The sequence below is a fragment of the Austrofundulus limnaeus genome, unplaced genomic scaffold (assembly GCF_001266775.1).
Source record: "Austrofundulus limnaeus strain Quisiro unplaced genomic scaffold, Austrofundulus_limnaeus-1.0 Scaffold76, whole genome shotgun sequence".
NCBI lineage: Eukaryota > Metazoa > Chordata > Actinopteri > Cyprinodontiformes > Rivulidae > Austrofundulus > Austrofundulus limnaeus.
This window is the reverse complement of record NW_013952478.1, coordinates 560,244-573,147: the sequence shown is the minus strand read 5'-3', so window position 1 is coordinate 573,147 and position 12,904 is coordinate 560,244. Positions and strand designations below refer to the sequence as shown.

General features: G+C 39.0%; 2 protein-coding genes across 3 annotated transcripts in view; both read left to right on the top strand.

The window, feature by feature from the left end:
• Positions 1-4,279, top strand: part of klhl30 (kelch-like family member 30) — an 8,906-nt gene extending 4,627 nt beyond the window's left edge. Inside the window, exons 5-8 of the mRNA XM_014011020.1 lie at positions 1,801-1,956; positions 2,173-2,361; positions 3,434-3,579; positions 3,697-4,279. Coding sequence (XP_013866474.1) covers positions 1,801-1,956; positions 2,173-2,361; positions 3,434-3,579; positions 3,697-3,945 — 740 coding nt within the window. The 3' untranslated portion in view covers positions 3,946-4,279. The remainder of the gene's footprint in view (positions 1-1,800; positions 1,957-2,172; positions 2,362-3,433; positions 3,580-3,696) is intronic.
• A 1,743-nt stretch (positions 4,280-6,022) lies between these two features.
• LOC106519381 (rootletin) overlaps positions 6,023-12,904 on the top strand; it is a gene marked incomplete at its 3' end in the record, with an annotated part of 47,526 nt that continues 40,644 nt past the window's right edge. The window contains 3 exon segments of one of the 2 annotated variants that reach the window (XM_014011018.1): positions 6,023-6,348; positions 9,082-9,235; positions 9,370-9,485. In XM_014011018.1, the coding sequence (XP_013866472.1) occupies positions 6,292-6,348; positions 9,082-9,235; positions 9,370-9,485 (327 nt within the window). 2 annotated transcript variants of the gene reach the window in all.

Below are 12,904 nucleotides of genomic sequence, written 5' to 3'. Positions count from 1 at the left end.
GGCTAATGGTCCTCTATGAATAATGGGGATAATCAGGGCACTTACGATCACTCAATAGGTTGATGGTCCTCTAGGAACAATGGGGATAATCAGGGCACTTACGATCAGTTGTAAGGCTGATGGTCCTCTGTGAACAACGGGGATAATCAGGGAACTTACGTCAATTGTTAGGCTGATGATCCTCTGAACATTGGTGATAATCAGGGCACTTACGATTGACTGTTAGGCTGATGGTTCTCTGTGAATAACGGGGATAATCAGGGCACTTACGATAAGTCAATAGGGTGATGGTCCTCTGTGAACAATGGGGATAATCAGGGCACTAACGATCAGTCAATAGGCTGATGGTCCTCTGTGAACAATGGGGATAATCAGGGCACTAACGATCAGTCAATAGGTTGATGGTCCTCTGTGAACAAAGGGGATAATCAGGGCACTTACTGTGAGATCAATTGTTAGGCTGATGATCCTTTGAACAATGGTGATAATCAGGGCACTTACGATTGACTGTTAGGCTGATGGTCCTCTGTGAATAATGGGGATAATCAGGGCACTAACGATCAGTCAATAGGTTGATGGTCCTCTGTGAACAATGGGGATAATCAGGGCACTAACGACCAGTCAATAGGTTGATGGTCCTCTGTGAACAACGGGGATAATCAGGGCACTTACTGTACAATCAATTGTTAGGCTGATGATCCTTTGAACAATGGTGATAATCAGGGCACTTATGATTGACTGTTAGGCTGATGGTCCTCTGTGAATAATGGGGATAATCAGGGCACTAACGGCCAGTAGTTAGACAGATGGTCCTCTTTTGCATACGAGAAGCCAGTTTTCATTGTCATTATCAAACTTGTTTGTCCACCATGTGGAGGCACTGCTTGTAAGTATACCTGAAATTCCTCAGACAGTAAAAGTTTCTTTGAGGAGAGACAAAATGTTTTTTCAGCACAGAAGAACTTGTCCAGAGGACCCACTGAAATTTCTTTTAAGATTTTTCTACCTGGATTATTGAGATACATCAGGACATTTTATCTGTTGTTGATAAATGTTTGAATAATTTCAGTATGAGAAAATACAGTTTGAATCTGACAGGACTGGTGAGTAATGCATAGTCCTGCGTAGTTTATTTTACTTTTTAAAAATTTTACGTTCAAATTTATCTTCTGTTGTGATTTGCATTTATTTTTGTAAAAATAAACACACTCGCACTTTCACTTTGGGACAATTTGGAGTCACCAATCAAACCAACATGTATGTGGCAAGAAAGAAGAAATACATGGAGAAAACCACTTAAGCACAGGGAGAACATGCAAACTCCCCCTAGAAAAGCCCCAGACTGGGAAGCAAACCTGTAACCCTCTTGCTTAGATGTGACAGCTTCAACCACTGCTCTACCTTGTCGCCACTGCAGGAAATGTTGCTGCTCTTTGAACTTGAATACAAGCCCAGATTTCTATGCGAATAACTGTAAATTGTCACACTGGTTGCATTTTAAAGGTTTCTAAATAGCGTTTACATTTAACTGCTATAAAATTTTGGGGAATTTGAATTGTTTAAGGTGACTACAATCCACTTTAGTTTTCTGAAGAGTGGTGAGCTTGTCAGTCTTCTCCGAATTAAACTATTTATCCAAACTGAACTATAGAAAAATATTGTTCATAAGAAACCACTTCAAAATGTTCAAACTATTCCTTCAAAGGCAAAAATGTAAACTAAAGGTTTTACCATTTAGTTTTTCTTGCAAGGAATTCAAAATGTTTTCAAACTTCTGAAGTGCTCTTTTCTGTCTGACAGGCGGCTCACGCGGTGCAAATACCAACACCTGGTCAACCACAGAGACCTGGAAGTACATCACCAGAGAGGGGAGATGGGTTACTGTGGCACCCATGCTCCGGCCTCGGACAAACCACACAACAGCAACCCTCAATGGAGAGATTTATGTCATCGGAGGTAAATATATATATATATACAGTATATATATATATATATATATATAAACATATCATGTGATACCTCAAACTTGTAAAGCTGTGGAGAATTAAAATTCCAGACGTTTCTCTGTGCCACTGACATGATTATGTCTAAGAAATGACAACATTTCACCTTGTGGTGAAGCTAGAGCTCCAAATAAATCTAAATAAATTGATTTGATTGTTTCCACTTTAGGTACAACATCGGACAGAGTCGAGGTTGAGCATTATGATCCCTACAATAACACCTGGACTTTGACGTGTCCTGCCCTAAAATATGTGACTAACTTTACGGCCACAGCTTGTCATGGGAAGCTCTATGTGATTGGTTCATGTGCAGTGAAGTATAACGCTCTGACCATGCAGTGCTACAACCCTGTTATAGGTAAGGATGCACTGAATAACACATCACCGTTAGATATAACTCTAATTCTCACAATTAACTTTAGAAATCTAAACTTTGACAAAATTTTTATGAAAAAATACAAACAAATGAATGTTATTGGTTGAAGTGGACACCTGCTGCTTTTAGATTCTTCCTTTTTGCATTTAAATCATTCAGTTGAGGTTTTATAAAGTGGGACTGCAATTCATTGCTCTGAATTCATACTTATTGCAGATCCACAAGCCCCTCTTTAAACCCTGAGTTGTCTCAGATCAACTCATTTTGGTGCTGTCTCTTTAAGTGCAAATGAGGCGCTTCATGCCCCACCCCCCTCCAGTTTAACTCCCAATGATCATTGTCCACTCTGCCCCATTCAGCCATTATTTTGATAGCAGAGATACAGTTATTTAAGTGCAGAAACATTTTATTTACAAATTAATTAAAATATGTCAACAACAGAAGACTGGTCCATCCAGTCTTACATGTTGGCATCAGAGTCTGACCCAGAACCAGAAGAGAATGAAGACCACCAACCTGCAGAACCGTGGATTCAAATGAATGCATCACATGGTGCGTTATTACCGTATTTACACCCTCTCCATCCATACCAAGTATCTGCAATATGGAGTTTTACGATAGCGTCCATGCATTTGGAAAATGGACCACAAAATCGCTGAGAGAAATGAAAAAGGTGGATTTGCAAAATTAGTTAGCAGGAAGTCCATGACCTTGTTCAGCAGTTCTGCCGCAAATACTGTGACGTTATGGTTCAAAATATATTATAGGAAATAGAGAAAACTGAAAAGACTGAAAAACATGACCCAAACAGAATATAAAGATATCTGCGCAGCATTGGGAGAGATTAAATCCAACTTTTCTGAGACTCCAAGTACACAACAAAGGGCTAAAAAGTGGATTTTGCACATGTTCCCTTCAAATTTTAATATCTTTATTAAAAATTTTTATTTTTCATTTTATATCACAACAGTTACACACCATTTTTTTCCACTTACAGAATCTAATTTTGATATCTTATGTAGAAATGTCATTGATCTGTATTTCGTTACTACAGATTCCTGGATCAGCGTATGGTCACCCTTCATCCCTAAGTATTTGTCCTCTCCTCGCTCTGTCTGCGAGGACGGAAACATATACCTCGTGGCTGACAACACTAAGAAGGTCTATTCATATGATCCAGAGGCAAACATGTGGCAGAAGGTTGGTTTAGACATGTTTGGTAGCTGCAAACATATTGACTCGCTTTTTTGTAGGAATGTGACTTTTACAGCAAGAGAAGAATCCGATTATCTTTTCACATCCGTTTCCTCCCCTCAGGTCCAGCCCCTTCACATGCTCCACGAGAATGGTGGCCTGGTAACTGTGGATGGAAAGCTTTTTGTCACCGGCGGCCACTGGAAAGGAATGGAGGGCGACTACGGGGTGGAGGTGGAGGTTTACAATCGAGCAACAAACACTTGGGAGGTGGAGTGCTTCCTTCCAAGACTGTGGTTCTACAGCGGAGTTAGTACCATCTTTTTAGATCCATCCCAGTGGCCGGAGCTTTTGCCAAGTGACGCAACATAAGGACATGTTGTCCTGACACTGATTAAATGTTTGGGTCAGAGAGTTCAGAGACATATCTGTCTTACATCTGAAAGCATAAATAAAGTGTTTATCCCAGGATGTTATTGTGCCTCAGAATAGTGCGTTACATGATCCTCAGGCATTAATAACATGTACTGCTCAGCAGGTGTTTGTTTATCCCTTGTATTATATGAATGTATTTATGTTGTGATATAGTGCTTGTGTATCATAAAAAAACAGAAACTCTCAGAGCACCTGTTGTAAGAATAATTAATAAATATAAGTTTTAGCTGTCTTCTACTACTTGTTAAATAAAAGTCATTTTTGAAAGGCAGTTTTCTGGATGTAAATGTTATTAGGGAAACTGCATTTCCTACGAAAATGCTAGTGTGAATACTTCTTGCTAAAACTTGAGCTGAAAGCTGCTGAAATTGAGCTGAAAATATTTAGTAGGAAAGTGTTAATGTGAGCTCACTTCAAAAATCTGAAAGAAGCAATTGGAAGCCTAACTTTGCAGAAAAACAGTAAAAAGGAGCACAAATCTAGTTGAAAACAGAAAACAGCTAAAATAGAGCTATAGCTTAAAACATCTGTGAGAAGCATAAATAGCATTAAGTAGCAGAAAAGGTAGAAAAAGGCAGAAAAATAACAGAAAGAAGCAGATCTATAACTAGTATAAAATAGCTAAAATTAGCATAAAATAAGCAAAAGGAAGCAGCCACAGTTTGAATTTAGCACCCAGTTAAAATAGTTATAGTTAAAAATAGCTAAAAAAGAAAAAATGTCATAAAATTACATTAAAGTGATAATTAGTAATAAAATAACAAACACCTGAAATAAAAAACAGCTAAAAAGTAGCTGGGAATTGTTAAATTAGCATAAGGAGACAAGTTTGCTGAACTTAGCTGAAAAAAGTTGTAATAGCAAAAAAAGTGTATTTAGCCTAAAAAGTTCTTTTTAGCTAATAACAGCTGAACATTAGCTAAAATTGCAGCAAATAGCTGAACATAGCACAACACATCTGTAAGAAGCATGAATAGCAAAAAGTAGCACAAAAAGAAAAAAATGTAGAAAAAGCAGACGAATATGAGAAAGAAGAATTACTTTAGCTAAAATAGCAAAAATAAATTAATAAATACATTTTTTTAAAGGGCTAAAATTTGCATCAAATAAAAGATAAATGTAGCAGCCACAATGTGAAATGATAACTCAGAGACAGGGTTGCAAAAAATATTTCAATTAGCAGAAAAAATGTGTTGAAGTGCAAAAAGGAAGAATTTTTAGGAAAATTGCTAAAACAACTGAAATTTTCAGTAAAACAACTATCTGGAATGTTTTTAATTTGTTTATGGAATCATAAGGACCATAGGTTTGCTAACCTTAGCTGGAAAAAAGTTGTAATTGCTACAAAAAATGTGTAATTACCCTAAAAAATAAATGTAGCTAATAACAGCTGAACACTGGCTAAAATTGCAGCAAATGGCTGAATAAAGCAGAAATCATAAGAAGCACAAAGTAGCAGAAAAAAAGCACAAAAAAAATAGAAAATCGGAATATCAGAAAGAAGCAGATCTTTAGCCAAAGTAGCATAAAATAGCTAAAATTAGTATAAAAATTGCTACAATTAGCACAAGAACGTGAAAAAGAGCATAACCAGAACAAAATGTGTAAGGTGCTGTAAAGATTTACAAACATTTTAAAAGCTGATATTGAAAAAAGCTCCATTCATTTTCAGTGGCAAAAAAAGTGGTTAAAAATATGAAATATCTGCAAACAGATAAATAGCTGAAACACCAAAAGTCACACATGAATGAGCTGAACGTTTTGATGAATTGTTGAAATAAAAAGCACAAAAATGTGAAACCAGTTAGAATCTGAAAACCGTACAGAAGAAAAAATGATGTGAAGCTTTCACACTGAAGACTCTGGTTTAACTGCAGTGAGTATTCATTAACCCCGTCCTTCATTAAAACACTGAACCAGCGTCCTTCACCATGGCAACAGGCCAGCCGCCCTGCTCACCATGACAACAGGCCAGCCGCCCAGCTCACCATGACGACCGCATATCTATAGCTGAACACGGCAGCAGTGGTTTTAAAAGTTCAACTTTTTCCAGTAGTTTTTTTTCTCCAAAGTCTTTTTATGGACATTTCTTTGCGTACTGTATATCTTAACTCGACATACTTGTTTTGATTTTATTTATTAATTTATTGTTTTTTTTAAGTGACACGCGCATGGCTTCCTGGGATCTCTCTCGAGATGTTAGCACTAAGCTAGTTTAAAGCTAACGTTGCTGTAAACATTTTCATCTGGTTAAAAATAAAGAAAAAGCTGGGAAGGTTTGCAATGAGCTCTCAGGAAGCGCAAGAAGGGCATTCACCGAGACTAGAGGCCGTGATTCAGGTTGGTAACAAGACTTTACACAATTTTATTAAAAAATAAATAAATAAATAAATAAATAAAATCTGTATCAAGGCTCAGTCTGTGTCGAGCAAGCACGGGTGCTAGCAATTAATCAATAAACAAAAAGATTACAAAGTCGAGTTTATGAAGGGTTTTATGTGTTTTTTCTTGTACTCTACAATACTACTGTACTTTGATTTGAAATTAGCTTTAAAGAAAAATGAAATAAACTAATCAAAACAGACAGTGTTACATCACATAAAAACTGAAAAAAGTTTAAACAAGTTATACTTCTGTTATTTGTTTCATCTTAATTTTGAACTAACATAATACTGTAAATTCAACCTGTTTATTTTTATGAATTTAATTAAGAACAGGTTTTCTAATGTAGTCTGAATAAACATTATAGTTCATTTGATTTTTGCACTTGTTCACAGCAAATGTAACTTCAGGGTACTAGTCATCTGACAGCTTGTAAACAACTAAATTACATATTTTTTCTCCAGTTGGTTCTGGTTATTATCCAGGTCAGTATAACTACTTTTTTCACAGGTTTCCGGTTTTCCAAATTAATCCATCATAAAACTTTACCTCACACTCACCAATCAAATTTAGCACCTTTTTAGTGCTTAAACCTCATTTTAGTCAAAACTGATCCAGATTAAAATCCAGACATAATAAACAATCAATTCATTGTCATGAAAAAGAAATTACTAAAAAGTTTTCTAACAATCAGACTGCCTATGGGTGCCCAAACATTTTCCCTCAGAGGGCCAAAATTAAAATCAATCTGAGGTAATGCAGTAATGTAATACATGCGATGCAAATACTTCTTAAGTAAAATTGTTTTATTTTTATGAATAAGCTAGCAGCCAGTGCGGTTGCAGATATTCTTTTTTTTCAGCCCATGAACGTGGAGAAAATTCAAGGTATACTTGAGCAGCAAAGGCTCATGGGACTTTTCATAAATTAAAATTTAAGTATTTATGGTCTTATAAGGTGTGCAAATCTATACAAGGTGTGCTTTAATCTAAATGTCTCTTGTAGTTACTTGTATTTTATATTTAATTGTAACATAATTCAAAGATAAAGTGAGTACCATGAGTTAAGATCTGACTTCAGCGCCTTGTACCTGCAGTTGGACCAATGGTTGAAAAGTGGAAATATTTCTACACATGACAGGAGATCACAATCTAATAACCAGGACAACTGCGTGTGGGTCAAATCAAATGGCTTGGCGGGCCAACTTTGGGGCCCCACTTTAGGCAACTCTGGCCTAGAATCTTCATTTCAATTCCATCCCCAACTGAGCACACAGAGAGGTGGGCACCAGGAGGAAACCTCCAGCAGAACCAGGATGATGAACCGTCTGCCTCACCCAGCTGAGAGTTGAGAGGACAGGGAAGGGACACAGACAAACACAGAACACCAGGCCAGGTGTAATTCTTATGGAAATAACAGAAAACACAAACTTAGTGGCAGCAATAATTGCAAACCTGTACGTAGAGAGTAAACACAGTTGAATGAGGAAATGGGAACAGTACATCCTCTGCAGTCGAAGCCAATAGCAGCATAACTGAAGATAGTACCTCACTGATCTGCAACTAGTTGGCAAACGACCTTCATGAGGGAGTCTCCTGAATGTCAATAAGGCTCTCTGTTTCCTCACATGGGTCGTGTTGCTTGAGTTTTAAACATGTTGAAAAAACACACGGCACAAATTTTCTCTCAAAATAGTCAACTCATGAACTGTCATTTGACTCCTTCACAGCAGCATCTGAGGCAAACGGTCTAAAGCCCACATGATAAACAATAATAAAGATCATGATTTTTAAAAATTGACTGTTTAAAATGTGGCCTCAAAACTCGCCGATCACTTGGTTACTAGCATTGAGAATTCAGTGAGACTATGGAAAATTTTCTCATTTTCCCATTATTATTTCTCAATTTCGTTATCATTAACTAGTCTCTGTGTCTGAATAATTGCAGTCTCAGTGGGACGCCCTAAAGCAGGACTATTCAAGTGGTGGCCTGCGGGCCACATCCGGCCCGAGTGACCAAAGTTCGGCCCGACAATTGGTTCGTTCATCTTTTAAGCCCAAACCCCTGGTTTTCTACTTTAATTACTTTAAGTTGTTTTAGTTAGAAATAGACTTGTTTGGTGTCTGCAGAAACATCAGAATCTTGGCTACAAGCTGGTAAAAAAAAAACACATTTCAAGACAGTTACATTTATAAGCAGTTGAAGACAAAACTGTGAAAGTGAAATTAAAATTGATTAAAAACATCTCTGACTTGCCAAAGCAAGTCAGAGATGTCAAAATATTATTTGTGTTAAATAAGAGGCAGAATGTTTTATTTTTGTTTTTGTTGTTTAATTATCACTACTTTTATAAGGTTCTGCATGTTGTATTCATGATTAAATGCATTAAAATAAACTATTTCATAGGTAACAGATCTTTGTAATACTTGGTTTATTTACATAAAGACTTCATTTGCTGGACGTTCGGCCCCTGAGCTGTTGACCTGCAGTAACTGTGGCCCCCAGAGCAGTTTAGTTGAGTAGCCCTGGTCTAAAGGGATAGCCCGTGCCAACCTGATTTGTAAAGTATTTATCAAAAAGGAAGCTCGTCTCGTGTTCAATCTGACTGTTTATAGTATAGCATTACAGCCTCTATGAGTTGAGCTGTAGGTGTTTGTCTCAGTGGCCATGGGTTGATTGGTGTGATTGCAGAAGCTGGAGGAGTCTCTGCTGCACTCACATGGCAGCTCAGAAGACAGGAGTTTGACTCTTCAAGGTGACTTGCAAGCATCCGGAGACACACCTGTACCTTTAACCACTCGTATTTGCCAGATCATCACCCACAACCTGGCTGAACAGTCAGCTGGTAAGAGAAAGAGCTTTTCCTGTAATACCTGTACAAAGTACTGACTGTCTCCGCTGGGTGTAATAATTATCCCACTGCTTGATTTCTTGCCAAGTCTGACACCCTCCTACATGCGATCTGCTTACTAACCCCAGGTGACGGGTCTGAGGTCAGCAACAATGAGGAGAGCGGGGCCCTGAGGGAGCAGCCGTCTCCTGGCCAGGTGGACCGTGACCAGCCACCCGTCCAACACCTGAGTCTCACAGACAGGGTAGGAGAGATGCTAGGCAGCAAAACATTCTCAGGCCAAGGGCTGCAGGAACATTCTTGCATTTTTAGTATTTGTTTGACCCATGCTGTTTTAGCTAAATATTTATTCCTAAAGGGATCCATGATTAGTTGTAACATTAAACTTTATTTAGTAAACATATATTTTAACTGTAAAATAAAGACTGTAAAAATACTGCAGGCTGTTCAGTTTTGTAAATTTAAAAATATATATTTTAACACGGACCACCATTTTATTCACTCGCAAAGCATAATGGGTAAATGATCTTTAATTTTTTTGATTTTTTTATTTAAAAATGTATTTCAAACATATTTTTAAAAATAAGAAAACAAGCAATCAGTAGGACAAAGAAAACATGCATACATAACCAAGAACCCAGTTACTACTACTTTTCTGTTTGAAAGGGAGTAGGAAGACGTGAACACTTATTTAATCCTACCCCTTACCTCAATTTAATGAAATGTTTTACTTACAGATGCACTAATTAGCAAAATTTGCAATTAAAACCATGTTATGGTATTCATGTGACTGTTCAACATACTGTGCCAATGAGCCAACAAACAAATTATACTACACAGACAAAATGATTATAAACCAACTCTCATAACTAGAAAATCTATGAATTCATATAATAATAATAAAAATAATAATAACGATGACAGTCTTAAATGACCACTGAGAAAATAAGAAAATACAACAACAACAACAAATAATTATTATAATGATAGTAAGATAACAATAAACACTATCAATAATGATATTAGTAAAACAGAAGAAAGGAAGGAACAAAAACCTCATATTTGTTTTAATTCCTTTCTTTCCTGTACAATGTAAGCAAAGTAGCTTTATATTTATTTTTAAACTAGTTTATGCCTGGACATTGTTTTAGTTCGATATTTAGTTCATTCCATAGTTTGACCCCAGTTACAGTGAGACAAAATCTTTTCATAATTGTTTGGGTACTACCATCCGTCTGTCCGTTTTCTGCCACTTATCCGGGATCGGGTCTCGAGGGCAGCAGCCTAAGCAGAGAGACCCAGACTTCCCTCTCCCCAGCCACTTTGACCAGCTCGTCCGGGGGAATCCCAAGGTGTTCCCAGGCCAGCCGAGAAACATAGTCCCTCCAGCGTGTCCTGGGTCTTCCTCTGGGTCTCCTCCCAGTGGGACGTGCCCGGAACACCTCACCGGGGAGGCGTCCAGGAGGCATCCTAACCAGATGAACCACCTCAACTGGCTCCTCTCGACGTGGAAGAGCAGCAGCTGTACTCAGAGTCCCTCCTGGAAGACCGAGCTTCTCACCCTATCTCTAAGGGAGAGCCCAGACACCCTGTGGAGGAAACTCATTTGACCACTTGTATCCGCGATCTTGTTCTTTCGGTCACTACTCAAAGCTCGTGACCATAGATGAGGGTAGGAACATAAACCGACAAGTAAAACGAGAGCTTTGCCTTCTGACTCAGCTCTCGCTCCACCACGACAGACCAGTACAACGCCCGCATCACTGCAGACACAGCACCAATTCACCTGTTGATCTCCCGCCCCATTCTTCCCTCATTTGTGAACAAGACCCCGAGATACTTAAACTCCTCCACTTGGGGCAGGACCTCCTCCCCAACCCGGAGGCGGCACACTACCGTTTTCCGGCTCAAGACCATGGTCTCGGATTTGGAGGCACTGATCCTCATCCTGGCCGCTTCACACTCGGCTGCGAACCGCTCCAGCGAGAGCTGGAGATCACGATCTGATGAAGCCAATAGGACCACATCATCCGCAAAAAGCAGAGATGTGATCCTAAGGTCACCAAAAAGGATCCCCTCAACATCTTGGCTGCGCCTAGAAATTCTGTCCATAAAAGTTATGACCAGAATCGGTGACAAAGGGCAACCTTGGCGGAGTCCAACTCTCACCGGAAATGAGTCCGGCTTGGTACCGGCAATGTGGACCAAGCTCTGGCACCGGCTGTACAGGGACCTAACAGCCCATATCAATGAGCCTGGTACCCCATACTCCCAGAGCACCCCCCACTGGAGTCCCAGAGGGACACTGTCGAACACCTTCTCCATGTCCACAAAACACATGTAGACTGGTTGGGCGAACTCCCATGCACCCTCCAGGACCCGGCTGAGGGTGTAGAGCTGGTCCAGTGTTCCACGACCAGGACGAAAACCACACTGCTCTTCCTGGATCTGAGATTCGACTATCCGACGGACCCTCCTCTCCAGAACCCCCGAATAGACCTTACCAGGGAGGCTCGGATGTGTGATGCTCCTGTAGTTGGAACACACTCTGCGGCCCCCCTTTTTAAATAGGGGGACCACCACCCCGGTCTGCCAGTCCAGGGGAACTGCCCCCGATGTCCACGCGATATTGTAGAATCGCGTCAACCAATGCAACCCCACAACATCCAGAGCCTTAAGGAGTACTACATATTTTAAATCCAGTGTTCTTCTTAAGTTGTACTCACCCTCCATTTCATAAAACATTACCTGAAGATGTTTAGTTAACAACGTATTTTATATATAAATAGTAAAGTTTAATATTTCACATTGTCCAGCAATTTCAATAAATTAGCCTGAACAAAAAAGGGATTTGTGTGTGTAAGAAAACTAGTATTGTGTATTACTCTGACAGCTCTTTTTTGCAATAATATTAGTGGCTGTAATGTTGATTTTATTGCCCAACACTTCTGCACAAAAATTTAAATGTGGCTGAATCATTGAACAATACAAGATGTGGAGTGACTTACTGTTCAGATAATATCTTGCTTTGGCCATAATTGAGATGTTTTTAATGTGTGGTTTCCAGCAAATTCTGTCGTCTATTATTACCCCTAAAAATTTAATTTAATGCACTCTTTCTATGTTAACACCCTCTAATGTTATGTAATTTGTTTGTTGTGAGTGAATAGCATGCATTTTGTCTTGCTCAAATTGAGTGATAACATGTTCCTTCCTATCAAACCAGCTTTTAATTTTAATGAATTCAGAGGTAATAGTATCCAAAATCAAATGATGACGTCAACAGGTCCTCGGTGTGAGGCTGCTAGCGAGCTATATCCACCCTGAAGGTTGATCTTGGACAATATCTGATGATCGACTCTTTTAAATGAAACCAGAGAGCGTTGACAGAGAGGAGAAGGTAGAAATGACTCAGCCTGTAACTGAAAATATGGATGGAGGACAACAGAGCTGTTAGCCTTTGCGCTAGTGCCAACGCTATATTGCCTTATGTATTAGCTCAGCACTAGCACGACAAACGCTAAACTGAGGTCCTCAATCCATATTTTCAGTTCCAGGCTGAGTCATTTCTACCTTCTCCTCTCTGTCAACGCTCTCTGGTTTCATTTAAAAGAGTCGATCATCAGATATTGTCCAAGATCAACCTTCAGGGTGGATATAGCT